The following is a 27,752-nucleotide window of genomic DNA, read 5'->3' as shown; positions in this document are numbered from 1 at the left end:
CACCAGAGTAGTCACTACCCGCCTCATCCCCATTTTCCCGATGAGAAAAACTGAGGCCAGAGAGAGTGTAAATAACTTGCTCAAAGTTTCCCAGTCAGAAAGCGGCACAGTAGGGGGCCTGAAATGTTTTTGCGTTTACATGTACACAGAAACCACTGCGACCCTTATAGTCACTCCCAGGCCCCTTAAACTGGCCCTCACAAAAGTCTATTCAGAGCCTGCAACGCCCCCATCAGGAATCCTGCCCCCAAGTCCTGCTGAGGCGTTTCCTTTACTCTCCCCGCTCCCTAAGACCCCCTCCTAGGAGCAGTCGGCCTGGGTTCTGCTGTCTGGCTGTCCGACCCCATCCCACCCTCCTCAGTCGCGGTAACTCCCCCGCCGCCGGTCCGCCCCTGCCCCAGCGGAGCTCAGCGTTATCTGAGAAGCGCTGACGGAGCAGCTCAAGGATTCCACCGGCCTTTGCGGAACGTGGGGACGTGCGTCTTCCTACCCGATGTTGCCCAGGGTGGCATCGCCCCCGCCCGGGGCAGCCCGGCACAGCTCTCCCGGCAGGGGTGACCCCGCCCCGAGGAGCAGGGTCGGCAGGGTGAGGAGAAACGCCTCCCTCCGCCCGGCCACAGAAATTCTGGTCAGCTGGACCACGACCTCACATCCCATTGCTCCTGGGGCCCTGCACCCCCTTCCCTCCTCCAGCGCCCCACCCAGAAAGTGGCAGGATAGATGCAGTTCAGGCCATCTCCACATCCTCCCAACATGTGGGGCCTGATTCCCAGGAGCAGAGGGTTAGAGGGGAGGAGAACAAAAGGGCCAGGAGTTCCTGGTACCCACCCACACTGTGCCTTCTTCCATCACGGTCAGTCCCCCTGGCCACCCCCCGAGGCAGGGGCCCCCAACCTCTGGGATATAATGCCTGACGATCTGAGGGGGAGCTGATGTACTAATAGTAATAGAAATAAAGGTGTTAAGTGTTAGTGGCTCAGTCGTGTCTGACTCTTTTGTGACCCCATAGACTTCAGCCTCCCCTGTCCATGGAATTCTCCAGGCAAGGATACTGGAGTGGGTAGCCATTCCCTTCTCCAGGGGATCTTCCTGACCCAGGGACTGAACCTGTGTCTCCTGCTCTGAAGGTGGATTCGTTACCATCTGAACCACCAGAAATAAAATGCACAATAAATGCAGCGTGCTTGAATCACCCCAAAACCATCCCCCACCCCACGCCAGTCCGTGGAAAAATTGTCTTCCACGAAACCGGTCCCTGGTGCCAAAAAGGTTGGGCACCGTTGCCCTGAGGAGTCTACCATTTTTCTCCCATGTGGAGTTAGAGAACCCAGCCGACCAGAGGGCAGTGATTCGTTCAAGGTCACATAGATGGCGAAGGAGCTGGGACTGGAACACGCGCCAGTCTGACTCCGGTTATCATGTTACTTTCCCCAAAACACTAGGTCTCAACTACTTGCACAGGACATCACCCAGAGCTCATTAGAAATGCAGGTCCAGGGGGCTTGGCTCAGAGCTGCCTCATCTGACTCCGGGGGGCTGGGACTGGGAATCTAGGTTTTGAGAAACTCACGAGAGCTTTGAAGCAGGTTAACATTTGAGAGCCACTGGGTTAAACCATACACAACTGCCATCTAGGGTCAGGGGAGGAATAAAACAATCACGTGTCAGCGATTTTACACAGCACAGTTTCATAGGAAAAGAACCCTTCAACAGTCCGATTTAAGGGAAACAAAGGCATGGATGGACTTCCCTGGTGGCTCAGTGGTAAAAAAATCCACCCGCCAAGGCAGGATTTGATCCCTGGGTCAGGAAGATCCCGTAGGCAAGGAAATACCCACTGCAGTATTCTTGCCTGGGAAATCCCACAAACAGAGGAACCTGGTGGGCTACATAGTCCAGAGGGTCGCGAAAGAGTCAGACACAATTTAGCCACTAAACAACAGCAACAAAGGCACGGACACGCCTTGGACACCTGGGCTTTCTGGGCGAAGGTATGGGAGCCGCCCAGGCGGGCTCACTCACCACCAGGTTGCCGATGACCATGACCATGAGGAAGACGGTGAGGCACATGGCCTGGCCGGCCACCTCCATGCAGTCCCACATGGTCTCGATCCACTCCCCGCACAGGATGCGGAAGACGATGAGAAAGGAGTGGAAGAAGTCGTGCATGTGCCAGCGGGGCAGGCCGCAGTCCGCGGCGATCTTGCACACGCACTCCTTGTAGCTCTTGCCGAACAGCTGCATGCCCACCACGGCGAAGATGAACACGATGATGGCCAGCACCAGCGTCAGGTTGCCCAACGCCCCCACCGAGTTGCCGATGATCTTGATGAGCATGTTCAGGGTCGGCCATGACTTGGCCAGCTTGAAGACCCTCAGCTGCCGGGCAGGGGGAATGCAGGGGTTGGTGAGACCCAGGGACGCCTGGCCCAACCCCGAGGCAGCCACGACCAGGGACTGAACCCAGACTCTCAGTGCAGAGTCCTACCCACTGGACCACCAGGGGTTTCCCAGAAAGAACTGTTATGAATGGCTCCAGCTCCTACCCCCTGAGGGATATGGGGCCTCAGTTTACCTCTCTGTTAAATGGGAATGCTCGCATCCTACCACCTCATCCTCATGATCAAAAGAAAGAGTCCTCGTCTCTTACATATAAAAGCTAAAACATTTACAAGTGAAATAAAATCTCAGGATTTGCTTTAAGATACTCCCCCATAAAAAGTGGGGGGACAGATAAAGCAAGAACTTCAGGGTATTAATGGCCACTGGAGCCAGCTGAAAGGCACACAGAGAGGTATCTTACTTTCTCTATATTTTTGTGGATGCATGAAAGGTCCCTACGAGGTGGTGAAAAGGATGCTAATTCAGAGTCCCAATCCCACTACTGATGAACTTCCTGAGGCTGTTTTCAGGTCTGCAATATGGGCTGAAGTCCCTGCCCCACTGCCCCCCCAAGTTCACTTAGGAGTCAAGTCCAAATGGCAGCTCCTGGGCTGTCATTCTGGTCTAACAGCAGCCCTGTGTGATAAGGCGGAGGGCATCTTTCTCCCTTTTGCCAGTAAGAAAAGTTCCGAGAGGCAGAGGGGTGCACACTAGGGCAGAGGGGCCTCCTTTCCAGTCCTCTGGCTTCTTGGGGGTTTCTGCTTGTGTCCTCCGAGCATCCACACCCCACCCTCCCTCAGCCCAGGTTCCGGGGCCTCATGTACCAGACGGAAGGAGCGGAGCACCGACAGCCCCTGCACGTTGGCCAGGCCCAGCTCCACCAGGCTGAGGGTGACGATGATACTGTCGAAGATGTTCCAGCCCTGCTGGAAGTACTCGTAGGGGTCCATGGCAATGAGCTTCAGCACCATCTCGGCTGTGAAGATGCCTGTGAAGACCTGCGGGGGGTGGGGTGTGCAAAGCCTCAGGAGCACAGGGCCTCCAGAGTCTCCCACCCCACTCTTAAACCTCCGAGCAGAGCCCTCGAGGCCAGAAGAGAGGGTGACAGAGCCCCAAGGGGGCAGGCATGGTGCATGTGTACCTATGGCCCACAGCGGTGTGTGAATGAATGAGGAGCTGAACAGCCATGCCACCGGGCAGAGTGGGTACCGCTCAGAGACCGGGCCCATCTCTTCCTGGCCTTGTGACTGTGGGCTTGTCACTTGACTTCCTGGGGTCTCAACCCACTCAAAATGATATTTGACACTCGTAGAGCATTCTGTGTTTCACGCTATGGCCTCACCAGTATCCTGATCTCCGTGAAGCTGGGAGGGATGATCACCACGTCCATCCCAGAGAAGAAAGATTGAGGCTCTGAGAAGTCAGTGACAAGCTCTCGACCACGCTGTCCATATGGGGTCAAGTCTCAAACCCAGGTCTTGGGGTGCTTAGTTCAGTTTCCTGTCTCGACACCCTACAGCCTCTCTATCCTAGTTGGCGGGGGTGGGGCAGGGGGTGGTCCCAAGACCCAGAAAATCTGGGTGGATTCTGAAAGCTGGGGAGGTCAGACAGGATGTGAAGTTGAGGATCAGTGAGAACCAGAGCTGGTCCTCCACAATCCTGGGCTTGTCTGAGGGCTTCAGAGCCCCTAAAAGCTCCCTGGGCACGGCCCCCACCCTCCTGCCAGGCACCAGCTGCCCCGGGTCCACAGCCTGCCCGGGCACATGCTGAGCCCCGCCCAGGAGCTGTCCCTAACCATAGCAGGTGCCCAGACAGCAGCAGAGTGTGGGCAGGGGGTGGGCAGGCAGCAGGCCGGGCCCATCACGCACACCCCAGCAGCTGCACGGCGAGTCCCGAGCCCGCCCTTGCCCCTCCAGCCCAGCCTGGTCATAGCTGCCTCAGGCATCTCCACGGGGTGGATGCGCCTGCCTCGGGGGCTGGGGAGTCCAGGATCTGATTCCCATGCCGCCCACCCCAGCCTCATCTTGCTCCAGGCCTCACATCTTCCTCTCCCTGGTCTCCCCTCACCCTCAGGGTGCGGGAAGCATCGAGCCCATTGGCTACCCTGGACAGATTGAGAAGGGAATCGGGAAGGGTGGGGCCGGGCTGGAGGAGGCGGCGGCGGCTTTTTCCCTTTGTCAGGCTCCACCGGGGCTGGCAACTAGGTGATAATGCCCCTAATGGGCAGGGATAAGCAGGGGGATCAGTGTGTGTCAACAATAGTGGAGCAGAAAGGGCGGGAGGCGAGCTGGCCTGGCCGTGCTGGAGAAACGGAGTGGGGACCAGGGGGATCAGGGTGTTAACAATAGTGGAGCAGAAAGGGCGGGGAGGGAGCTGGCCTGGCCGTGCTGGAGAAACGGAGTGGGGACGATGCCCTGGGGCCTTCAGGGTGAGCTGGGGCCTCTTGGGCCTGGGTGCCCATGGCTCTACAACCTATCTTCTGGGTCCCTTGGTCTCTCTTAGGCCCCCGGGCTAAGTCACTTCAGTCATGGCCAACTCTTTGCAACCCTGTGGACCATAACCCGCCAGGCTCCGCTGTCCGTGGGATTCTCCAGGCAAGAACACTGGAGTGGGTTGCCATGCCCTTCTCCAGGGGCCCACAACAACCTCTGAAAGTGGAGAGGCTTGCCATCCAGCACTTCACTCCCCATTCCCAAGCTCCCCCTCCCCCATCTCTGCCTCCAGGGCATGACCTGGACTCCAGAGCCCCTGGAGTTCTGATCTTAAGAAGCCAAGTACTTCATCCCCACTCTCTCTGCCCCCAAATACCCCGAAACCCAAGTTCCACGGATCCCCATGTACCCTATGTACCTCCCCTGGTACATCAACTCATGTCCCTGTATTCCCATATGCTAGGAAAATAACCCCAGCCTGTCTCTTTATGCCCCCTAATCGTGCCCCTCATTTCCACACAGCCCGTGGGCCCTGTGGCCCCTCTCCTGTCCTGCCCAGTAAGGACCACCTCTCCCTTGTCCCCTCCGTACCAGGTTGCCCACGTTGAGCACACTGTCAAACTGTTCTGTCATCGGGTAATGCTCCATGGCCATGAAGAGGGTGTTGAGCACGATGCAGATGGTGATGCCCAGGTCCACAAAGGGGTCCATGACGATCAGGTGGACGATCTTCTTGAACTTTACCCACGGGGTGCAGCAGTTCCATATGAGCACTTTATGGGAACATTTGTACCACCATGGTGGGCATTTCTGATGGGCCTCTTCCAGCTCTGAAAACAGATGGTAGATGAGGATCTGCTCCTTCACCTGCTCCTTCTTCCACCTCCAACTTTGAGCCCACCTTCCAAGCCCCGCCCCTCAGAGCACCACACCTCAAGCCCCGCCCTCTCAGGGACGCCCACCCCAAGCCCCGCCTCTCAGTGAGTCACCCTCAAGACCCACCCCTAGACCCCGCCCACATGGCCCCACCCTCAGTGCTCCGAGCCCCCCAATGACCAGTCCCTTGAAACTGAAGGTGTTCAGTTCAGTTCAGTCGCTCAGTCGTGTCCGACTCTTTGCGACCCCATGAATCGCAGCACGCCAGGCCTCTCTGTCCATCACCAACTCCCAGAGTTGCTCAGTAGTATCCGACTCTTTGAGAGCCCATGGACTGTAGCCGGCCAGGCTCCTCTGTCCATGGGATTTCCCAGGCAAGAGTCCTGAAGTGGGTTGCCATTTCCTTCTCCAGGGGATTTTCCCGACCCAGGGATCAAACCCTGCATCGCAGGCAGATTCTTTACTGTCTGAGCCACCAGGGCAGCCCCATAAAGAGCCATGCCCTCAGAAGCCTTACCCCAGGTCCCTTCTCCCAGTGCTCTACTTCAGCTCCACCTTTTCAGCACAAAATCCCCCTATGCCATAGGGTGACTTCCATCCACTACCTATGGCCCAGGGCTGCCGACCCAGGATCCCGGCTAGGAAGGGGCCCAAGGGCCTTGGGGAGAGGCAGGAGGCCACTGCAGAAGGTTGGGTCCCAGTTCCAACTGTTGCTGGCCAGAGCCTCTGAGGAGTACAGCAAGTCCTCCCTGGGGGCTCTGCCTCACACTGCCGCCAGCTCCTCCAGACCGGACCCTGCCAGTCCTTTCCCACCAGGGTAGCTTCCTGGAAACATGCCCTGTCCCTGCCCCTCCAGCTCTAAACCCCTGGGGCTCTGTCAGGCCCAGGGATATGCTACATCTCCTCCAGGTCTTCCAGGCCTCTGGTGCCCAGGGGAGTTCTCAGCCAGGGCGTGATCTCATTCAATCCACGAAAAATGTATGAGGTAATAATATTAGTGCCCCCATGTCAGAGATGAGGAAAGGCAACTGGAGTCAGGGGCTGTCCCATAGACATGTGGGTTTGAGGGCCTGAATGGGACACCCCAGGGAGGGGACAGCTGAGCCTCTCCCCCATCCAGCAATTAGTAAACCGGACCTCCCAAAGGCTGCAGGTTCTGACAGTAACACCCCCACTCCCAACCCAGGTGTTACTGCAGGTGCCTCAAATTGTGTCTGAGGTTCCCAAACTTCCCACAGTGGTCCCAGAAAGGGCAGTGTTGAGTGATCTCCTTGGCTGGCTCTGCCCAGCATCCCCTGGGGTGTTCTCTGTCAGGGCACAGACACCTGGATGCCCCTCAGGCAAGGTCAGCTGGGATAGAGGTTTGCAAAGTCCTTCAAGTTCTTCCTGCCAAAAGCCAAGCCACCTGGGGGAGGGGACCCAATCCTTCTGATGTCAGAGTTCCCTGAATCTCCCTTTACTGCATCATTTCCTCCTCCTCCCTCCCTCTCATCTATCCACACCCCTGTGTCTCTTCCCATTCATTAGTCTTTCAGCCCACCCACCCATCCATCAAACCATCTGTCCATCCATTCACCCATGCATCGATCCATTCACCTACCCATCCACTCACTCATCCATCCACTCACCCATCCATCCACCCACCTACCCACTCACTATCTGTCCATTCATCCATCCATCCATCTGTCCATCCATCCATGCGTATGTCTACCCACCTCTCCTTGTTACCCTAACCTAGTCTCCTGAGGTCTGGGGGGCAGCATGTGTTTTTTGGGGGGGTCTGTGGCTCTATCTGGGCAGACTTTGACTTTGACCTTTAGCTTTTACCCAGAAGATATTTGTGGAACAGGATCTCCAGTTTCCGGAACATTGGGCCTTCCTGGTTAGTATTCTTATCCTGTCCTTTCCCGTTGCCTTGGCAGCCCACAAGGCCTCCCGGAAGCCCCCAGTTCCCGCTGCAGCCTGGCCTTGTGGCCAGAATCGGGCCAGGTTAAGCCAGGACTATATTTATCACGGCCATTTCTTCGATGCCAATATTAAGTTGCTGTCCTGAAGCTGGGCCCAGCCAGGCCCTCCCTGCCCCCACCCCAGGAGCCCGAGTGGCCCGATGGCCAGGGTGGGCAGGATGGGTCTCGGGATGCTGGGCACTCACCTTCCATGGCATCAGAAATACCGCTGTCTGTGCCGCAGCTTGGCCTCGGAGGCCCCTTCTCCCCTGCTGATGTGTCCAGGCTGCCGTTGCAGTCTTTGCTGTGTGCTGGGTCCCCATCCACCTCCCCACCTTCCAGAGCCTGGGCAGCCTTGGCCTGTGGACCAGCAATGGTAATGGACATAAAGTCCATCGCCAAGCCATGGGAATGAACTCTCAGAGCTTCTTCCTGAGTCCTTCAGGCTGGGGACCTCTCTTTTTGGCCTGCACCCAGTCTACTGCAATAGGGGTGGTTGGTGGCGGGGGGGTGACAGGGTAGGGACCAAAGTGACTGAGGACCCTCATCCCTGAAGACCCTTCCTTCTCTGAAGCCTTGACTGACCCTGCACTTCACGAGGTGATGGGTGAATGCACAGCTGCTCCCTGGGGGCTCATCAGCACCCACCCTTCCCTCAGCCTGGACCCAGACACTGCCCATAAAAAAATCATAAAACCATAGGTATTTGAGCTGGAAGGCTACTTCAGGTTTAACTACTCCAGATTCCTGGTTATGTATGGGGAAACTGAGGCACTGAGCTACGAAATACTCTTTCTACTGCCTGGGAGCCTCCCACCCCACCAAACCTCCACCTGAGCCTTCTGCTCCCCGTCCCCTGTCTCGCAGCCCCCACCCCACACCTCCTCGTGCCCCTCAGCCTGCCCAGGGTACCCGGGCTGAGGGACAGGGAGACCCCTGGGTCTTCCCCTCCCCCCACCTCCCCAAGTCCAGACCTTCTCCAGCTCCTCCTGCTGTTTCTTGAATTTCTCCAGCATCTGCTGAAACTCCTCTTCTTTCTCCTGGTCCTCGGCCAGGGTGGCCTCGTTCTGCTCAGCGTAGGCCATGGCTACCACAGCCAGGATCAGGTTAATGAGGTAGAAGGAGCCCAGGAAAATGATGACCACGAAAAAGATCATGTAGGTCTTGCCGGCTGCTCGAAGGGTCTGAAGTGAGGGAAGGGGAGGAAGTGTCACGTGGTACCCTGCCTGCTTTCACCCAGGGCCCCCCTCCATACAGCCATTGCCCAGAGAGGCAGACAGGAAGGATCCCTCAAGGAGCCTGGAAGTTTGAGGGCTTTTGAGGCGAGGTGTGGCTTCCCAGGTGGCACCCGTGGTAAAGAACCTGCCTGCCAATGCGGGAGACGTAAGAGATGTGGGTTCGATCCCTGAGTAGGAAAGATCCCCTGGAGGAGGAAATGGCAATTCACTCCAGTGTTCTTGCCTGGAGAATCCCATGGACAGAGGATCCTGGAGGGCTACAGCCCATGGGGTGGCAAAAGTCGGACACGACGGAAGTGACTTAGCACGCACGCACATAGGTAATTATGTCATCTGCAAATAGAGACAGCGTTCTATCTTCTTCTACAGCCACCCTTGATGGGTTAAACCACATTCTGGGGCATTTCAATATATGAACTTGGGACCCAGACCTTCCTGGGCTCCTGACTCAGACAGCCCTGAGGACCCTGGCCAGACATCTTGAGATCAGAGATCCAGGATAAAAAATTGGTGAATGTGGGCCTTGGGATCAGCTTGAATCCTAGTTTCCCCATGATGCCTGGCATCTAGTAAGAGCTCAGCAAATAGAAGCTATTGTTGTTACTATTATTACAGTTATTTATTTAGTTTTGGCTGTGCTGGGTCTTTGTTGCCGCACGCTGGCTTTCTCTAGTTGCGAAGAGCTGGGGTCACTCTAGCTGTGGGGCACAGGCTTCTCGCCATGGTGGCTTCTCTTGTCTCAGAGTGTGGGCTCCAGAGCATGGGGTCAGTAGTCATGGTGCATGGGCTTGGTTGCCCCATGGCTTGTGGGATCTTCCTGGACCAGGGATCAAACCCATGTCCCCTGCATGGGTAGGCAGACTCACCTTCTTCTTTTTTTTTTTGAATATTTATTTATTTGGCTGTGCCCCGTCTTAGTTGTGGCCTTTTTCTTTTACTTTAAAATTTTTATTTATTTTTCATCGAAGGATAATTGCTTTACAATATTATGTTGATTTCTACCATACATCAACATGAATCAGCCACAGGTGTACGTAGCAAGCAGATTCTTAACCACTGGACCACCAGGGAAGTCCTATTACTCTTAGTATTAACATTGTCGATGTTAGAAACATCACCAGGCACTGGAAGGCATTGTTCTCCAGACTCAACCTGCTCACCTGCAAACTGTGGCAGGTAAATCATTATGGGCAGAACTGGTGTCTAAACAGCCCTAGTGGTTACTGTGAGGAGGCCTGGGAGTCTGTGCTAAGCTTAGATCTCAGCTCCTAAGCAAATGAGGAAAAGGAAGAAAAGGCTGGGGCTCAGATCTGGGCAGGAACCGAATGCCAGAGGTGCCAAGAACCCATATATAGGGCCACTGAGGGGGGCGTCCCATGGAAGGGATGGCTTTGGTAAGGGTCCTACCAAGCCCCGAGGAGGCCATGGAGATGGAGGGATGTAGGGCTGTGGGGCTGAGGGGCAGGGCAGGGCAGGGGGCCGCTGTACCAGCTGGAAGAGGTTCTCCCAATAGTCCTGTGTCATGAGGCGGAAGAGAGCAAGGAAGGCCCAGCTGAAGGTGTCGTAGCTGGTGTAGCCGTAGTTGGGGTTCCGCCCAGCCTTGATGCACTCATAACCCTCAGGGCAATGCCTGTGGACAAGTTGGGGACTGGTGTTAGAGAGAAAGGAGAGCTCCAACTAGGGGCCACAAGGGGGGCACTCCGAGAAAAAAAAAAACATCCTTTAGTCTTGTCTGCATCCTGAAAACACGTGCATGCTCACGAGTTGTCTTTACACCTCCATCCACCCCAGGTTCTCATCCCCAACCATCCCCCATCTTCTGGCAACCCTGGGGCCACTGTTTCCATTCATCCCCCACCCTCCTGGGTGTCACTCACCCAGCATCGCTGCTGTTCCCACAGAGCAGGGCGTCGTTGGAGCCCTCTAGGAAATAGAAGTTCCCTGTGGGAGTCAGAGGTCACAAAGGAAGCACGTCAGCGCATGGACACTGTGGGCAGAGTGCCCATTGCACACCCGTGGACACATCTGTGTGGGCCACGGGCACCGCCACGTGGATGCTCTTGGGGCGCCCCTTCCCGCTCCTTTTTTTTTTTTTAAATAATTTTTATTGGAGTATAGTTGCTTTAGTTGTGTTAGCTTCCACTGTACAGCAAAATGAATCAGCCACACAGACCTGCATACATAGCCATTGCCACATACATTCTCCATATATACGTGGAGTCCCTTCTGGACTTCTTCCCGCTCAGGTCACCTCAGTGCATTAAGTAACATTCCCTGTGTTATATGGGCTTCCCTGATGGCTCAGCTGGTAAAAAACCTGCCTGCAATGCGGGAGACCTAGGTTTGATCCCTGGGTTGGGAAGATCCCCTGGAGAAGGGAAAGGCTACCCACTCCAGTATTCTGGCCGGGAGAATTCCGTGGACTGCATAGTCCACGGGGTCGCAAAGAGTCAGACACGACTGAGCGACTTTCACTTTCACCTGAGTGATACAGCATGTTCTCATTAGCTATCTGTTTTCTTCCTTCTCCTTTAAGGGCAGCTCCAAGTCCTAAGCTCTCTGGGTAGATACATTTTACTGTCAGCACAGTGCCTTGTATGGGGTAAGGTGGGGGTACAGAGGGAGATGGGGAGACATGTATGTGTGTGCCTGGGGCTACCACGTACCTGAGCAGGACCCCCAATGGAGGGGTGAGTGGGGAGCTAGAATCCAGGATGCCAGGTTGAAGAAGGTGGCATTTCTAAGCTGGCGATTCCATGTCCATTTTCTAAGCTGCTAGGAGGCACCGTGTGGACTAGGAGTGGCTTCATGAGAACGCTGTCTTGTGTGTGTGCACCTGTGAAGTCTGGGTATGTGAACGGGATGTGGGTGCCTGCTGCTGGCCCTGCCAGGACAATGGAGGAGAACAAGGAGCCCGCACATAGGGATTGTTGCTTTTCCTAGCCAAAGCTTTAGGATTTTCCAAACAATTTGGTGTTTGCTGTTACCCTTGTTTGCTGTAAACCCTTTGAGAGGGTAACTGTTGGTATTTAGTTGCCAAGTTTGATTCGACTCTTTTGCATCCCCATAGATTGTAGCCCACCAGGCTCCTCTGTCCATGGGATTTCCCAGGCAAGAATACTGGAGCAGACTGTCATTTCCTTCTCCAAGGGTCTTTCTAACCCAGGGATCAAACCCAGGTTTCCTGCATTGGCAGGTAGATTCTTAACCACTGAGCCAGCAGGGAAACTTGAGAGCAGTATTGTGGTCTTTATTTTATAGGTAAAGATTCTGAGAGTCAGGAAGATGAAGTGACTTGTCAGAGGTTACCTGAGCTGTTAAGTCATGGGTTCACACTCAGGTCTTCCCCATGATCTTTTTTTAAAATAATTATTTATGTATTTGGCCACATGGGGTCTTAGCACATGGGATCTTCATTGCAGCATGCTGGATTTTTAGTTGCAGCATGAGAACTTAGTGGGGTACGTGGGATCTAGTTCCCCCACCCAGGGATCAAAGCCAGGCCCCCTGCGTTGGGAGCATGGAGTCTTAGCCACTGGACCACCCGGGAAGTCCCTTCCTCATGTTCTTTATCTCATATAAGGGGCTGCCAATGGGGCTAGGAAAGACCCCACTGGCCTCCCCACCCTCCCTTCTTACCTTCATCATTGATGTAGGCATCCCAGTCAAAGGTAGAGTTGCTGGCCCAGCTCTCCTGGCCGTCCCAGGTGTTATTGACATTCCAGGTGTCGTTGCTGTACCAGGTATCGTTGCCATACCACGTGGTGTTGGTGTCATTGAAGGGCGGGGGCCAGCGCACACACTTCTGCCGCAGGTTTCCCATGAAGAGCTGCAGTCCCACCAGGGCAAAGACGCTCAGGCAGAAGACGGTGAGGATCATCACGTCTGAGAGTTTTTTTACCGACTGGATCAGGGCCCCCACGATGGTCTTCAGCCCTGATCACAGAGAGCGGGAGAGTGTGGCAGGGGGTAACTCACCGACTCAGCACCTCCGAGCCTCTGCCTGCTCCATCTCCTTTGGGCCTTGGCTTACTTGGGGCGCTACTTCCCTGAAGCCTTCCTAAATTAGCCCCATCCATCTCTGATTACAACCTTCATCTCGAGCCTTCCAATGGCCACCGAATCTCAGCCACCAGAAGAATAGACTATGAAGACTCCACAGGGTGTTGTCTAACACAGGAGAACAACAACACTCAGGCACACAGTGTAACTTCACAAATATCGCTAAGTCAGGACTCCCAAAGTGTTCATAGAACACTAATCTCACAAGCTGCGCCCTTCATGAAAGGGATTCAGTCATGCTTTTGGAAGGCTGAACTCTGTAGCACTTCCATAGTTGCTCAGTAATAAAAAAACCTGCCTGCCAATGAAGGAGATGTGGGTTCAATCCCTGGGTCAGGAAGACCCCCTTGAGGAGGGCATGGCAGCCACTGCAGTATTCTTGCCTGGAGAATCCCATGGATAGAGGAGCCTGGTAGGCTACATACAGTCCATAGGGTCGCAAAGAGTCAGACACCACTTAGCGATTCAACAACAACAACCAACCCTGTGATACCCTTCTGGAGGGTCTTTATGTAGATCATCCTACCAGAGGCTTGGGAAAGTTCTGCAGAAACAAAAACTTTTTAATACCATGTTTCAGCTTATTTGACACAGAACCCTTTCTCTTTTAGCCTGTTAACACCCAAGGAACACCAGGGTTCACTCTGAAAAGCTCTAGGCTGACTTTGCAATATCATTGCATTCTGCCCCTCTGAACAGGCAAAGGCATAGGCTCAGATCCCATCATTTATGGAAGAACCACAACTTCTTCCTTGGTCCTAATCGGGGTGTCTCTCACTTCAATATTTATTTCCTTTTCTTATCCTGGTATGAAGACAGATGTTCAGCGGCTTCATGATAAAAGCCCCACGGGCTCTGAGGACGCCGCAGTGTGGCCCTGAGGGCAGGTACTGTGGCCTTGACTCAGTGGCTAACATGCCATGTTGCCTTCTCTCTGGGGGTCCCTCCTTCCTCAACTGCAATTCACAAGAGCTTTGGACTAGAGAAAACTAAGGTTCTTCCTAGCATTAAGACAACTTCCCTGTCTCCCAGAGCCTGTTCTCCATGCCTTTCAGATCATCTTTCTCTCCTTTTGGAGAAGGAAATGGCAACCCACTCCAGTATTCTTGTCTAGAGAATTCCATGGACAGATGAGCCTGGCTGGCTGCAGTCCACGGAGTTGTCAAGAGTTGGACATGAGTGAGTGGCTACGCTTCTCTCCTTTAATGAACCTTCTCCAGTTTCTTCACATGCTTTTTTGAGGGTCTGGATGATCCAGATTCTATTTATTTCATGCTTTTCTTGATGCATTACTTTGGAACTGCCCTGGCCTCATGGCTCAGTGGGTATGTGATGTGTTCATTATTGAGCTCTCAGGGTGTGGACTTTGCGTCACTGAGTCCCTCTGTGTCTCTCAGCTGGGGCGCTCTGCTCTGCCCAGTCTGTTTATTTTATTTAAAACATGAACCCTATGCCAGGACTTCCCTGGTAGCTCAGTTGATAAAGAATTCCGTGCAATGTGGGAGACTCAGGTTCGATCCCTGGGTGGGGAAGATCCCCTGGAGAAGGAAATGGCAACCCACTCCAGTGTTCTTGCCTGGAGAATCCCATGGACAGAGAAGCCTGGTGGGCTACAGTCCACGGGGTTGCCAAGAGTCGGACATGACTTAGGGATTAAACCACCACCACCTCCCAGTGCCAGGCATGGCTCTAAGCACCTTACTGCTATCAAGGCTTTGAATTCTCATGATAACCGAGTGAGCAGTACTGTCATTATTCACAGTTTACAGATATGGAAACTGAAGGAGACAGGGTAGCCGTTTAACCAGGGTCAAAGTCAGGAAGTAGTAGAGATGGGAGTTGAACCCAGGCAGTCTGGCTCCAGAGTCTGTGCTCTAACCACCTTGCTATGCTGCCTCTCAAAGCCCATCCTCCCACTTGGGGCCTCTTCTTCTCCCTGTAGACGCACTGGACCCCCCCCTACTCTGTGTCCAGGCTTTGATGAGGGTGCTACACCACCTGGGAGGGTTATGACCCTGGGTCAGGCTCCCAGAACTTGAGTGCCCCATTCCAGGCATGGGCAAGGTGGCAGGCCAGCTGGCCCAGGCAGAGGGTCCCTGCTCCTCCCCTGTACCTGGGATGACCGTGATGGTTTTCAGGGCCCGCAGCACCCGGAAGGTTCTCAGCGCTGAGATGTTGCCCAAGTCCACAAATTCCGTCAGGTACCTGGGTGGGGGGTGGGGGCGAGGACTGTATCAGAGCCAAGGGGTGGGTGATGGGGCAGAACGAGGCCCAGAACGAGGATTCCCAAGGAATCCTTGTATTTGGGGTTACCGTGGAGCTGCAAAGAGACAGGTCAGGGACCACAGGCTCCTCTCGGGGCCTGAAAGGTGGGAAAGACACCGCAGGGGCTTTGCTGAGGAGTGGGGGAGTGGCAAGGGTAGCCCAGCTCTCCCAGTGGGTGGGGGCCTGGGGGCCCAGGTCGTATGCACTGTGTGGAGGGGCACCCGGATGGACAGCCTCCAAGTCAGACCCCGAGAGTGACAGCTCCTGGAAAGACGCAGCCCACTGTCTGCACGCCGGACCACAGCCCTGCAGCCCAGCCTCGGACGGTCACCCAGCCCACTCAGCTGCCCTCTCCAAGGCCTGGCCCCCTCCCTTCCCTCGCATCGGGCTCCGGACGCCCCCCGGGGGCCCCTGCTCACGCCATCATGATGACGCTGAAGTCCAGCCAGTTCCAGGGATCCCGGAGGAATGTGAAGTCATCGATGCAGAAGCCTCGGGCCAGGATCTTGATGAGGGACTCGAAGGTGTAGATCCCTGTGAAGGTATACCTGGCGGGGAGACGGCAGGCCAGGGCCAGGATGTGGGTGGCAGAGGCGGGCCTCCTGGGACGGAGGACCCAGGGGACTGAGGACACCGGTGAGAGGGGCGGTGTGTGCCACGCTGGGGACTTAGGGTGCTGACGGAGTGGCAGGGACAGTGTTTGTCCCCCTGGGATAGAGCAGTGGCCACTCGGGGCATCCTCTGGGTGGAGACACTGGGGAACCAGCAGAAGTGGGGGCGGGGCACTTACTCCACGTGCTTGGACCAGGAAGGCGGGTCACTCATGGTCATGAACACGCAGTTGGTCAGGATGGTGATCATAATGAACATGCTGAACAGCGTTGGGGGGAGGGTCAAGGAAAGTGAGGGAGCAGGTGGGGAGCAGAGGAGGACAGAGGGCCTCCTCACCCAGAGCGCCCCGTTCTTGCCCATCCCTGACCCCTGCCTGCCTTTCCCCGCCCCTGTGCTCGCCCCACTCCGCCAGGATATGAGTGGATGAGCACCTTGATGGCGCAGCGTCTGACGATGCTGAAGGGGCTCAGGAGGTAGAGAGCAGGAGTGGCTGAGAAGCGGAAGATGGACTTGCCCTTGTTGAGCACGATGAAGGTCTGCAGCAGGGAGAGAGATGTGAGGCCTCGGACAGGCAGACGGACGGACCAGGGACAGACAGGTGGAGGGAGGCCTCCCCGGCGCGGACCTTCTTGTCGCTGTAGTAGGGATCCAGATCCTCCAGGGGGATGCCGATGAGCTCCGGCGGGGGGTCCCCGTAGATTAGCGGCAGGTTCTTGCCAGCCTCCATGTCGCTGCGCGGCTTCCGCTCGGTTTCCTCGATCTCCATCTGCTTGTTCCGCAACTGCCGGGCCTCCTCCTCCAACACCCGGCGCTCTATGGCTGCCAGGGACTCCCGGGTGAAGGGCCGTAGGCTCTCGGGGCCCAGAGGCACCACCGTGGGCAGAGACGCATTGGCCATCTTCGCATCCTGGGCTCAGGGGCCAGCAGGGCGGCGGGCAGCTGGGGCAGCTGCAGCGTGCAGCCGCCGGGGTGCTGGGCGGCCACCCCGCCCTGGGCCTGCGGTCCCGCTACTCACCTCCCGCCTGCCCTGGGGCCAGGGCAGGCAGGTTGGCGAGCAGGCGCTGTCGGAACTGGAGGGTGTGCCTGCGGGCCCGGGTGCTGCTATTGCACAAATGCTGGACACAGAGCATCACCCCCGCAGCCCTGCACCACACTCGCCCCAGCAGGGGGTTGGCTCCCCTCTGCACCGACAGAAAACCAACCAGGTCCTCTTCTCCCTTGGGGACTTGTGGCCAACACCCCCGTGACTTCAACAGCCTCCTGGGCCCGAGTTCTGGGAACTGTGTGGCTTCAGCCTACGGGGAACAGAGAAAACCACAGCTGGCTATACCCCCATGACCTCGACCCTGCAGTGAGGCAGAAAGGAATCGGATGTGAGATGTGAGGGCAGACCCAGAGGACGGGCTGGGGTGAGGGGCTCGGTGGGGTCAGCCTAAAGCAGGAATGGGAAACGGATTTCATCTCGAGGGCTGACGTGGATCAGCTGCTCTTGGCTGCCTGGCTGCTGCTGCTGCTGCTGCTAAGTCGCTTCAGTCGTGTCTGACTCTGTGCGACCCCACAGACTGCAGCCAACCAGGCTCTGCCCTCCCTGGAATTCTCCAGGCTGCCTGGAGATGTGGGCAAAGACCATGTGGGCTGGAGACAGACTGGGTGCGAGGAGACTGCGGGGATTGATTAGTAATGTCTGCCGGGGGGCACGAAGGAGGCGAATGCGTGTACCTGCCACTGTTCACCATATTTTGCTTGGAGGGAGGAGACAAGGAAGATGTGTGAACATGTAGCACCTTGTCCTGAGCTTTGGGGAGGTGTGATGTTGGATGGGGAGCGGAAAGAAGGAAGATTCCCAGGCTCTGGGGATAGTTCCAATAGCTTCCTCCTCCATGACCCATGGGATCTAACCTATGGGCAGGGAGGGGGAACTGGAGCAAGAAAATGTAAGGTGTGTGTGTGGGGCCACGTCAGGAGAGGCTGCAGGTGTTAACATGGAAGAGCAGGACACATAGGTAAGGTCCTGGGGAGAAAGAGATGGACAGTTTCGATGGTGGGGGCAGGACCAGAGCTCCCAGGGACTGCTTTTGGCTGGTGGTCCCTGTATGAACCGGGCAGATAGAGGGGCGCCTACCAGGAGCCTTGGAGGCCATAAGAGCTACACACTGTGTCTCCTGGCCAGTCCCTTGGTTGCTACTACTCCCTTCCTCCCCCAAAGCCTTTTTGAGCCTGTTCTTTGTGGAAGGGAGGCGGTGGTGGGTCACTTATGGCAAAGGCCCTGGGGAATGACCCACATCAGGAGACGGACACAGGGACACCCCAGCCACCTGGTCATACACAGCCTTCCCAAGGACCCCACAGACAGAGGCTCCAGAGATACCCAGGGCTACACCAGAGGGCAGCTCTGTCACAGTGGGCCCAGACGCCCGAGCAGTGCCCAGGCCAGTGCGGGCACTTCCTCAGGCTTGGTCAACAGGTGGGGAGGGCAGCCCGGGGAGCGGCCGGAACCATTGGGCAGAGCAGGCCACGCCCCCCGGCCTGACTGCCCAGCTGCTCCCTCCCATCACCCGGGGAGTCGAGTTTCCACGGGGATGACTTTGCTCATTCCTGCCCACCCCGTCCCTCAGCTGCTCATCGGCCCAGTCGTGTGCGTGGAAATGTGTTTGGGCACGGACACGCACGTGTGCACTCGTGTACACACAGAAGTGCGCACACCCAGCTTGAAACCTCTCCTCACACTGACCCCACAGTTGTACCCACCACTTGCCACACACCTTCTCTCCTTCATCCCCATCACTGGTCCCACATACGTGTCCGAACAGAAGACACTGACCTGCCAGATGGCCCTGAAGAGACCATGGCCAATTAGCACCCTCCTGGTTCATGGGCCCCACTTGGCACAATTCTCTGGCCTGATGCTGCCCCCTTCCTCCTTTGCAGGAGCCCAAGTGAAGGAGATCAAACCAATCAATCCTAAAGGGAATCAACCCTGAATATTCATCGGAAGGACTGATGCTGAAGCTGAAGCGCCGGTACTTTGGCCACCTGACGGGAAAAGCTGACTTATTGGAAAAGACCCTGATGCTGGAAAAGATTGAGGGCAGGAGGAGAAGGGGACGACAGAGGATGAGATGGCTGGATGGGCACCAACTCAATGGACATGAGTTTGAGCAAACTCCAGGGAACAGTGAAGGACAGAGAAGCCTGGTGTGCTGCAGTTCATGGGGTCACAAAGAGTCAGACACAACTGAGAGACTGAACAACAACATCAAAGTGGGATGACAGAAAACCAGAGGCAAACAGTCCAGCTTGGGCCCCAGCACCGGTGGAAACTGCTGGCCAGAGTCTCCAGAGCTCCCAGCAGTCAGACCCGGTGGTCTCTGCGCAGCTGACCCTCCCTCAAGCATCTCCCGGCCATAGCCTCTCCTTCTGTTTAAATATTTATTTATTTGGCCTGGTCTGTTGAAATACTTGTTTGTGCGGCATGCACAGTCTTCACTTGTGGCATGTGGGATCTCGTTTCCCATGCGTGCATGCTCAGTTGCTCAGTCATATCTGACTCATTGCAACCCTATGGACTGTAGCCCGCCAGGCTCCTCTGCCCATGGGATTCTCCAGGCAAGAATATTGGAGTGGGTCGCTATTTGCTCCTTCAGGGGCTCTTCCTGACCCAGGGATCAAACCCACATCTCCTACGTCTCCTGCATCGGCAGGTGGATTCTTTACCATTGAGCCACCAGGGAAGCCCTGACCAGGGATCGAACGCAGGCCCCTTGCGTTGGGAGTGCTGAGCCTTAGCCACTGGACCGGCAGGGAAGTCCCCACAGGCTTTGTTCTTGAGAGAGGAATGTGGCCTCCCCATCAGGCTGCTCTCTCTACATCTGCTCTGTGAGCGCTTCCTTCCTGCCCCTGGAAGACGCTGCTTCTCCAAGGCCAGGTCTGCAGCCCTGTTTTTGGTTGTTTTTCACAGCAGGCACCTCTCCCTGTGCCCTTCTCCTCTGCTCCGGGAACAATCACCATCCCCCTCCTTTCATGGTCTCTGTTCACGCTCTGCAGGGGCCCCAGGACAGGTCAGGTCATGGCTCCTCTTCTTGTGTAGCCTTCACAGCTCTTAGGTCAATGGTGGCTCATGCCCTGCTTGTGGGATGGGTGTCTGTCTCCCTGACCAGAATCCTCAGAGACCAGGGCTTGGGGTCACCCTGAACTGGTGCCTGGCACATTGGCACGGGACCCACAGCCAGCACAGCTAGCCTGGCACTTCCTCCTGCTGGCCCCTAGCTGGCCCCCAGTGGACTTCTCATCCCTCCCTTTGGAATTTGCACTTGGTCCTAAATTCCCTGCTTCCTCCTCCCCTCTTCACCAGCCCTGGAGCCACTTAGCATCTGGATGTTGTGTTATATGAGTGGGTGGATGCCCTCCTTGGCTAGGCTAGTGGAGGCAAAGGTTTGGTTGGTGATGGCCAAAATCATCCCAGTGGCACATCTGGTCAGTTCCCAACCTCGCCGAGGCTCCCTTCAGCACCTACCTGTCTCTCCATCCTGCAGGGGGTGCTTCAACACCCCTCACCCGCTCCATTCAAACAGCCTCCCATCTGCCTCCCTGCCTCCCACCTGGCTCTCCTCCAATCCACCATCCCCATTTCTTTTTTTTTTTTAAATTATTTTAATTTATTTATTTGGCTGCACTGGGTCTTAGTTGCAGTGTGGGGGATCTTTAGCTGTGGTATGTGGGATCTAGTTCCCTAAGCAGGGATCGAACCCAGCCCCCCTGCATTGGGAGAGTGGAGTCTAACCACAGATCACCAGGGAAGTCTCTACCCCCATTTCTAAAGTCATAAATCTGTTCCAGTCACCCTCTGCTTAATCCTTTGCTGGATTAATAATGCATCCATAACCGATAAGGGCCTGCTATAAAGCACAGGGAACTCTGCTTAAAGTTATGTGGCAGCCTGGATGGAACGGGACTTTAGGGGAGAATGGACGCATGTATAGATATGGCTGAGCCCCTTTGCTGTTCACCTGAAACTATCACAACATTGTTAATCGGCTAGACCCCAATGCATAATAAAACGTTTATTTTAAAAGTGCGTCTGCATTCCTCCATGCGGCTCCCAGGCCCTCCATGATCCGATCTCTACCTCGTCACCCAGCCCTTCTCTACATGCACCCGCCCTCTGGCCATGGTACCTCCATTTTCACAAATGGGCCACACTTTTTCACTGAAGCCCGTGTCTCCTGCAGCACTCCTTGTTTTTGTCACCCTGGAGAGCTTTAATTTGTCCTTCCAGGCTCAACCTACACACGAACCACCACCTCCAGGAAGCCTTCCCTGGTAACCCTGGCTGAGTGGATTTCTCCTTTGGATCACCTGTGTGCCTGATGCTGAAGAAGAGTTCATCAAATGAGTGAATGAATGAGAGGGCCCTTCCACCTGAGTTATTTCTCCTTGGAGCCCACTCTGAACTAAAATCATGAACAGACCCTGGATCTCCTCTGATATGGCTGCTTTGAGCACTCCCCTCCCCCACCGCCTACTACTCAGCTCAAGTGCCGGGTTGTGTAATCCTTGAGCTTCTGCTTGTCTTCTGCCCTTGACCCTGAGATTTCTCCCTCTCCATCAGCCCCTCCGACATCACCTCCCTCCTCTTCCAGCCTCAGTTACAAGAACCATCATAATCCCCCCTTGAAAATACCGTTGGGGGACCAAAGATTCTATGCTTGGAATCCTTCCAGACTTCTCCCTGTGTACCTTTTCATCTGGCTCTTCATTTTTACCCTTTATTATCCTTTATAATAAAATGCTTTTGAATTGTGGCTTTAGAGAAGACTTTTGAGAGTCCCTTGGATGGCAAGGAGATCAAACCAGTCAATCCTAAAGGAAATCAACCCTGAATATGCATTGGAAGAACTGATGCTGAAGCTGAAACTCAAATACTTTGGCTACCTGATGCGAAGAGCTGACTCATTGGAAAAGATTGAGGGCAGGAGGAGAAGGGGGCAACAGAGGACAAGATGGTTGGATGCCATCATTGCCTCTGCTAAGTCGTTTCAGTCGTGTCCGACTCTGTGGGACCCCATAGACAGCAGCCCACGAGGCTCCCCCGTCCCTGGGATTCTCCAGGCAAGAACACTGGAGTGGGTTGCCATTTCCTTCTCCAATGCATGAAAGTGAAAAGTGAAAGTGAAGTCGCTCAGTCGCTTCCGACTCTTTGAGACCCCATGGACTGCAGCCTACTAGGCTGCTCCATCCATGGGACTTTCCAGGCAAGAGTACTGGAGTGGGGTGCCATTGCCTTCTCCATCATTGCCTCAGTGGACATGAGTTTGAGCAAACTGGGATATAGTGAAGGACAGGGAAGCCTGGTGCACTGCAGTCCATGGGGTTGCAAAGAGTCGGACACGACTTAGCAACTGAACAGCAATAGAATGCTTACACTATAATAGTAAAAAATATTCCCTTAGGGGGCTTCCCTGGCAGTCCAGTTTTTTAAAAAAAAGAAAGAAAAGAAAAGAAAATACCCTTAGGTATAGCCTTCTCTCTCTTTCCACCCTTCACCAGGGGCAACGTTCATCTACCTGGTAGCCCAGCTATGCTCTGCCTGAGTCAGGTCCCTGAGCTGCTGGGTGCTACTGCTGCCAAGGCAGGACCTGGCTGGGTTCACATTGCCTTTGTGATTATAAGCTCCAGGCTTTCCCTGAGTGCCACCCTCTAAGCATAGGTTTCCCTGAGTGTCTCACTTTTCTTCTTTTTGAGAACTATTTCGTGCTTTCTCTTCTTTCCTCCAACTATCCCCTCCCCATCCTCCCCATAGTGCTCCCAGCTGATGACTTAGTCTCCGTCTTCACACACAGGATCCATCACACACAGTCAAACCAATGGACCTAGCCTCACTGCCCGCCCCTTCCTCCTCCATCCTACCAACAGAAGAGGCAAGACCAGGACTTCCACTTTGGCTTGGGCCCCTCACTCCACTTGCCTTCCCAAGGACCTCCTTCTCTATGTATCATCTCTTTCTCCCACCACCAGCCCCTCCCTCTCAGTGACTAGGCTTTCCCATCTTCAAAATAATGGTAGTGGTAACAAAAAGCACCCTCCTGCTTCCACGCCTCCCTTCCTTCTTTTTAAAGAGATATTTTATTTTTATTGATTTATTTGGCTGCACCGGATCTTAGCTGAGGCATAAGGATCTTCGATCTTCGTTGCGGCAGATGGATTTTTTTTTTTTAGTTGTGGCATGCAGGATCTTAGAGTCATGGCAAGTGGAATCTAATTCCCTGACCAGGGATGGAACCCAGGTCCCCTGCATTGGGAGTACAGAATTCTCATCTCCCTTCACTCTCGCTCTATTTTTCTGCCTCTCTTCATGGACAGACTGCTTGGAAAGTGTCTACACCAGCTGTCTTTACTTCCTTACCTTTTATTCCCTCTCCAACCCACTCCAACCTGGCGTGTGTCACCTCCCCCGCTCCACGGAAGTGGCTTTTGTCAAGTTACTAGCAGTCTCGATGCTGCCAAGCCTGCTGCACACGTTTCTGTCTTCACCTCCCTCAACCTCTTAGAAACATTCAACCCAGTTGGCCGTGGCCTGCTTCTGGGCAGGCTCTACCTGCTCAGCCTCCATGACAGCTCACCCATGCTTTACTTCCTGCCTCTCTGGCTGTTCCTTCTCAATGTCCTTTGTGTTTGTCCCTCTTCCTCTCCCCAGGGCTCTGTCTGGGTCTGGATGGCATCATTCCTATGACTGTAGATAGTGTTATAGGAGTATGGCAACTCTCTCCTCTGAACTCTAGACTGAAATACTCAACTGGCTACTGGACCCCACTATGTGGATAGTAATAGGCATGCAACCAATTGCATCTGGAATGAAACATTTGCCCACTGACCTGCTTTTAGCACAGGGAACTCTGCTCAATAATATGTAACAACCTAATGGGAAAAGAATTTGAAAAAGAAGAGATACATGTATATGTATAACTGAATCACTTTGCTGTATACCTGAAACTAACATAATATTGTAAATCAAGTATGTTGTTGTTGTTTAATCCTAAAGTCCTGTCTGACACTTTTGCAACTCCATGGACTGTAGCTTTCCAGGCTCTTCTGTCCATGGGATTTCCCAGGGAAGAATACTGGAGTGGGTTGCCATTTCCTTCTGCAGCAGATCCTCTGACCCAGGGATCAAACCCTCATCTCCTGTATTGGCAGGCGGATTCTTTACCACTGAGCCAGCAGGGAAGCCCCAAATCAACTATGAAGTGAAGTGAAGTCGCTCAGTCGTGTCTGACTCTTCGCGACCCCGTGGACTGTAGCCCACCAGGCTCCTCCGTCCATGGGATTCACCAGGCAAGAATACTGGAGTGGGTTGCCATTTCCTTCTCCAGGGGATCTTCCCAACCCAGGGATCGAACCCAGGTCTCCCACATTGCAGGCAGATGCTTTAACCTCTGAGCCACCAAATCAACTATCTGGAGAAGGAAATGGCAACCCACTCCAGTATTCTTGTCTGGAGAATCCCATGGATGGAGGAGCCTGGTGGGCTACAATCCACGGGGTCTCAAAGAGTCGCTCAAATCAACTATACACCAATATAAAATAAAAAGATAACAGAAATATATTCTCAAAACAAACAAATAGATAATCCAATAAAAAATGGGCAGAAGATCTAAATAGACATTTCTCCATAGAAGATATACAGATGACTAAAATGCGTATGAAAAAGGATTCAACATTGCTAAAGAGTCTAGATAATTAATTCTGGAGAGGGTAAGGCGAAAAAGGCACCCTACTACACTGTTGGTGGGAATGTAAACTGGTACAGCCACTATGGAGAACAGGTTTCACTCCCCAAAGGGGTTACAATCAACTATTAAGCTTGAGGACACAGTCTACCCAAGACCGCCCACATTTGTGATATCAACCGCAAGGTTAGGTTCCTCAAGATCATTGTCTTTTTCACCCTCTTCCTCAACCCAGGAGATGGTACCACCATCCATCCAAGCCCCAAATTTGCTCAAATCAAAAGCTGAGATGTCTTTGTGAATTCTTCCTCTCCCTCATCTCTATATTCAGCCTGTCCAAAGTTCTATTAATAACATCTCCAAAATACATATAACCTCTGTTTCCCCCCACCCACCCTGGTCCGTATCACAGCATTTTCTTGCAATAGCTGCCTGCTTTTGCCCCTGCCCTCTCCAAACCAGTCTAGTAAAGCAGCGGGTGCTGGTTTATGTAAACATTTTAAAAAACATTTTATTTATTTATCTGTGCCAGGTCTTAGTTGCGGCATGCAGGATCTTCTATCTTCGTTGTGGCAGGATCATTAGTTGTGGCCTGTAGGATCTAGCTCCCTGACCATGAATCAAATCTGGGCCCCCTTCCTTGAGAACATAGGATCTTAACCAGTGGATCACCAGGGAGGTCCCAGCGGGTACTGTTTTAAAAATAAGAAACTAATCATATTGTTTCTCCTGCTTAAATTTCTCCAGTAATGGCCTATTGTGCTTAGAATAAAACCTAAACTTCTTTTGGTGGTCTCCAAGGCCCTGGTGATCCAGCCCCTAACTATACCTCTTCACCTTTGTCTGCTGATCTGTTCTCCCTACCCACTCTGCCTCAGTCCTTCCGGCCTCCTTCCAGCTTCTTGACCACTGAACTCATGTCTGCCTTTGGATCTTTGCTCTCTCTGGAGCTCTTGTCTCCTATCTCTTCACGTGGCTCTTCCTGCTCACTTTCCCATCAAGCCTCTAATGTCCCTTCTCCCAGAGGATTTCTCCTCCTCATCTCTCTGTCCTAGCCCCTTGTACTTCCCATGATGGTGTATTTTCCTTGACATTATTTATCATAATTCATAATCACTTGTTTATTGGCCTAATTTATTTGTCTATCTCCTTCACCAGACCAAAATGCCGAGAAAGCAGGAACTCTGTCTGTCCAGACCACCACGGCTGGTCCCAGGCCTGGGCACTCGGCAGACACTCAGTGAGTGGATGACGCCTTGGATATCGATCTTTCTGGGAATAAGATGGATTCTGAAAGGTTTCATCCATCCACCCACCCAGCCATCCGCTCATTCTGTTCATAAGTCAGAAGCTGAGCTAGCCCTGAGTAGGACACATGCACCAGCTCTGCATCCTGCCTTCCAAGAGTGGATAGCTGGGGAGATGGGCCCAGAAGCTCGGATATGAGGAGACAGAGATGTTCGCCCTAAAGAAGGGAGCAGAAACTAACACAACATTATAAAGCTATTATATTCCAATAAAGATAAATAAAGAAAGAAGGGAGTTGATTGTGCTATGGGAGTTTGGGTGGCTGGAGTGGTGACTTCCAGACCAGGGAAAGGAAAGATGTGCCTTTTCAGTTGAGTCACAAAGGATGAGGAAGTTATGGGAGCAGGGAAGTGAAAGGGAAGGACACTCCAGGAAGAAGGGACAGCCAGAGCAAATGCAGAAGCCGGACCTAGGGAGCTACGCTGCATCAGTCTTTGGAAGGCTTGGAATCTGTATGGGCTTTTTAAAACGATTATTTATTTCTGTTTGCACTGGGTCTTTGTTACTGTGTGGGCTTTCCTCTAGCTGTGGCTGAGTGGGGCGGACTCTAGCTGCAGCGAGCAGGCTTCTCATTGCGGTGGCATCTCTTGTTGTGGAACGTGGGCTCTAGGGCATGTGGGCTCAGTAGTCGCGGCTCCTGGGCTCTAGAGCACAGGTTCAGTAGTTGTGGGAACATGGGCTTAGTCGCCTTGTGGCATGTGGGATCTTCCTGGAGCAGGGATTGAACCCACGTCTCCTGCATTGACTGGGGTATTCTTTACCACTGAGCCACCAGGGAATCCCTGTTTATGGGCTTTGGGGAAGTGGGCTGGGCAGCTAGGCCAGGGCCTTGAAGACCACATCTGGGAGTCTGGGCTTCATCCCCCTGGTTTGGAAAGCCCCTCCCAGGGGTGCTGGGTTGCTTACATTGGCCAGTGGGTATGTGCCCCCTGCTCACCCTAATAGTGTGTCTAGAATAGAATGACAAGCTGTGCTATTTGCAGTGGCACCAGTGGAGAATGAAAAGACATCTGGGGTATACACACAGCGACTTTCTGGCAGGGACAAGTACTGATAATGTCCCATGTCAGTGGGTTGGGTGTCTCGCAGGCAGATCACCACATGGCCCCTCAAATCCAGCCTGGAGTAAAGGGATCATGTGATAGCTCAAACCCTCCTTCCGCCAGCCAGTCTCTGGCCTCCACCTCAGAGATGTGGTGTCTGAGGGCCTGGGGGGGAACCTCTTCTCACGGGAAAATTTTTAATATTTTTTTTTTTTTGGCTGTGCCAGGTCTTAGTTGCAGCACTCGGCCTCTCTGATCTTTGTTGCTTCTTTAGTTGCAGCATGTGGGGTCTAGTTCCCTGACCAGGTATCGAACCTGTGTCCCCTGCATTGGGAGTGTGGAGTCTTAGCCACTGGATCATCAGGCAGTGCCCCTCCCCCCCCACCCCCACCCCCACCACTGAATTTAAGAATGTTAGATTTGCAAGGACCAGAGACATGGAGTCCAACTCCCTCATTCTGCAGATGGGGAAACTGAGGCCTTGAAAGGAGCAGTAACTCCCTACTCCCCAGGCCACACATTTATTCCTTTAACAAACATTTCCTGAGCATCCACTCTATGCGGGGCTCTGTTTGGAGAGCCAGGGATACAGGAGTGGCGAAGTCCCTGTCCTCACTGAGCTTGCATTCCCGAGGGAGAAGGCAGATAATAAATAAGGAAGCAAATAAGATAATTTTAGAGAATGATAAATGAAAGGTTCAGCCAAGGCCAAAACCCTGTTCCGTGGGCACCAGAACTCAGTTAGGAAGTGAGAAGTTCCGTCCGAAACTGCGTCAAAACGGAAGTTTGGGCGGAAGTCGGGGTTAAAGTCTTGGGAACCTGGAGGCAAGGGGTGTGAAAGAAGGGTCCGGAGTCAGGGAGC

The 27,752-nt window shown here is 54.0% G+C and overlaps 1 protein-coding gene across 3 annotated transcripts in view; it reads right to left on the bottom strand.

The window, feature by feature from the left end:
- SCN4A (sodium voltage-gated channel alpha subunit 4) overlaps positions 1–27,752 on the bottom strand; it is a 53,073-nt gene that overhangs the window by 16,796 nt on the left and 8,525 nt on the right. The window contains exons 2-14 of one of the 3 annotated variants that reach the window (XM_040244980.1): positions 16,439–17,108; positions 16,231–16,349; positions 15,992–16,081; positions 15,621–15,749; positions 15,050–15,141; positions 12,514–12,810; positions 10,752–10,815; positions 10,363–10,504; positions 8,611–8,820; positions 7,843–7,996; positions 5,406–5,644; positions 3,207–3,380; positions 2,023–2,379 (exon numbers count right to left, since the gene is read on the bottom strand). In XM_040244980.1, coding sequence (XP_040100914.1) covers positions 2,023–2,379; positions 3,207–3,380; positions 5,406–5,644; positions 7,843–7,996; positions 8,611–8,820; positions 10,363–10,504; positions 10,752–10,815; positions 12,514–12,810; positions 15,050–15,141; positions 15,621–15,749; positions 15,992–16,081; positions 16,231–16,349; positions 16,439–16,711 — 2,340 coding nt within the window. In that variant the 5' untranslated portion in view covers positions 16,712–17,108. Of the gene's footprint in view, positions 1–2,022; positions 2,380–3,206; positions 3,381–5,405; positions 5,645–7,842; positions 7,997–8,610; positions 8,821–10,362; positions 10,505–10,751; positions 10,816–11,540; positions 11,623–12,513; positions 12,811–15,049; positions 15,142–15,620; positions 15,750–15,991; positions 16,082–16,230; positions 16,350–16,438; positions 17,109–27,752 lie in introns of those variants that run through there. The other 2 variants (XM_040244981.1, XM_040244982.1) reach the window with 2 other exon arrangements.

The sequence above is a fragment of the Oryx dammah genome, unplaced genomic scaffold (assembly GCF_014754425.2).
Source record: "Oryx dammah isolate SB20612 unplaced genomic scaffold, SCBI_Odam_1.1 HiC_scaffold_8, whole genome shotgun sequence".
Taxonomy (NCBI): Eukaryota; Metazoa; Chordata; class Mammalia; order Artiodactyla; family Bovidae; genus Oryx; species Oryx dammah.
The sequence above is the reverse complement of the archived record's forward strand: the minus strand, read 5'-3'. Positions and strand labels throughout refer to the sequence as shown.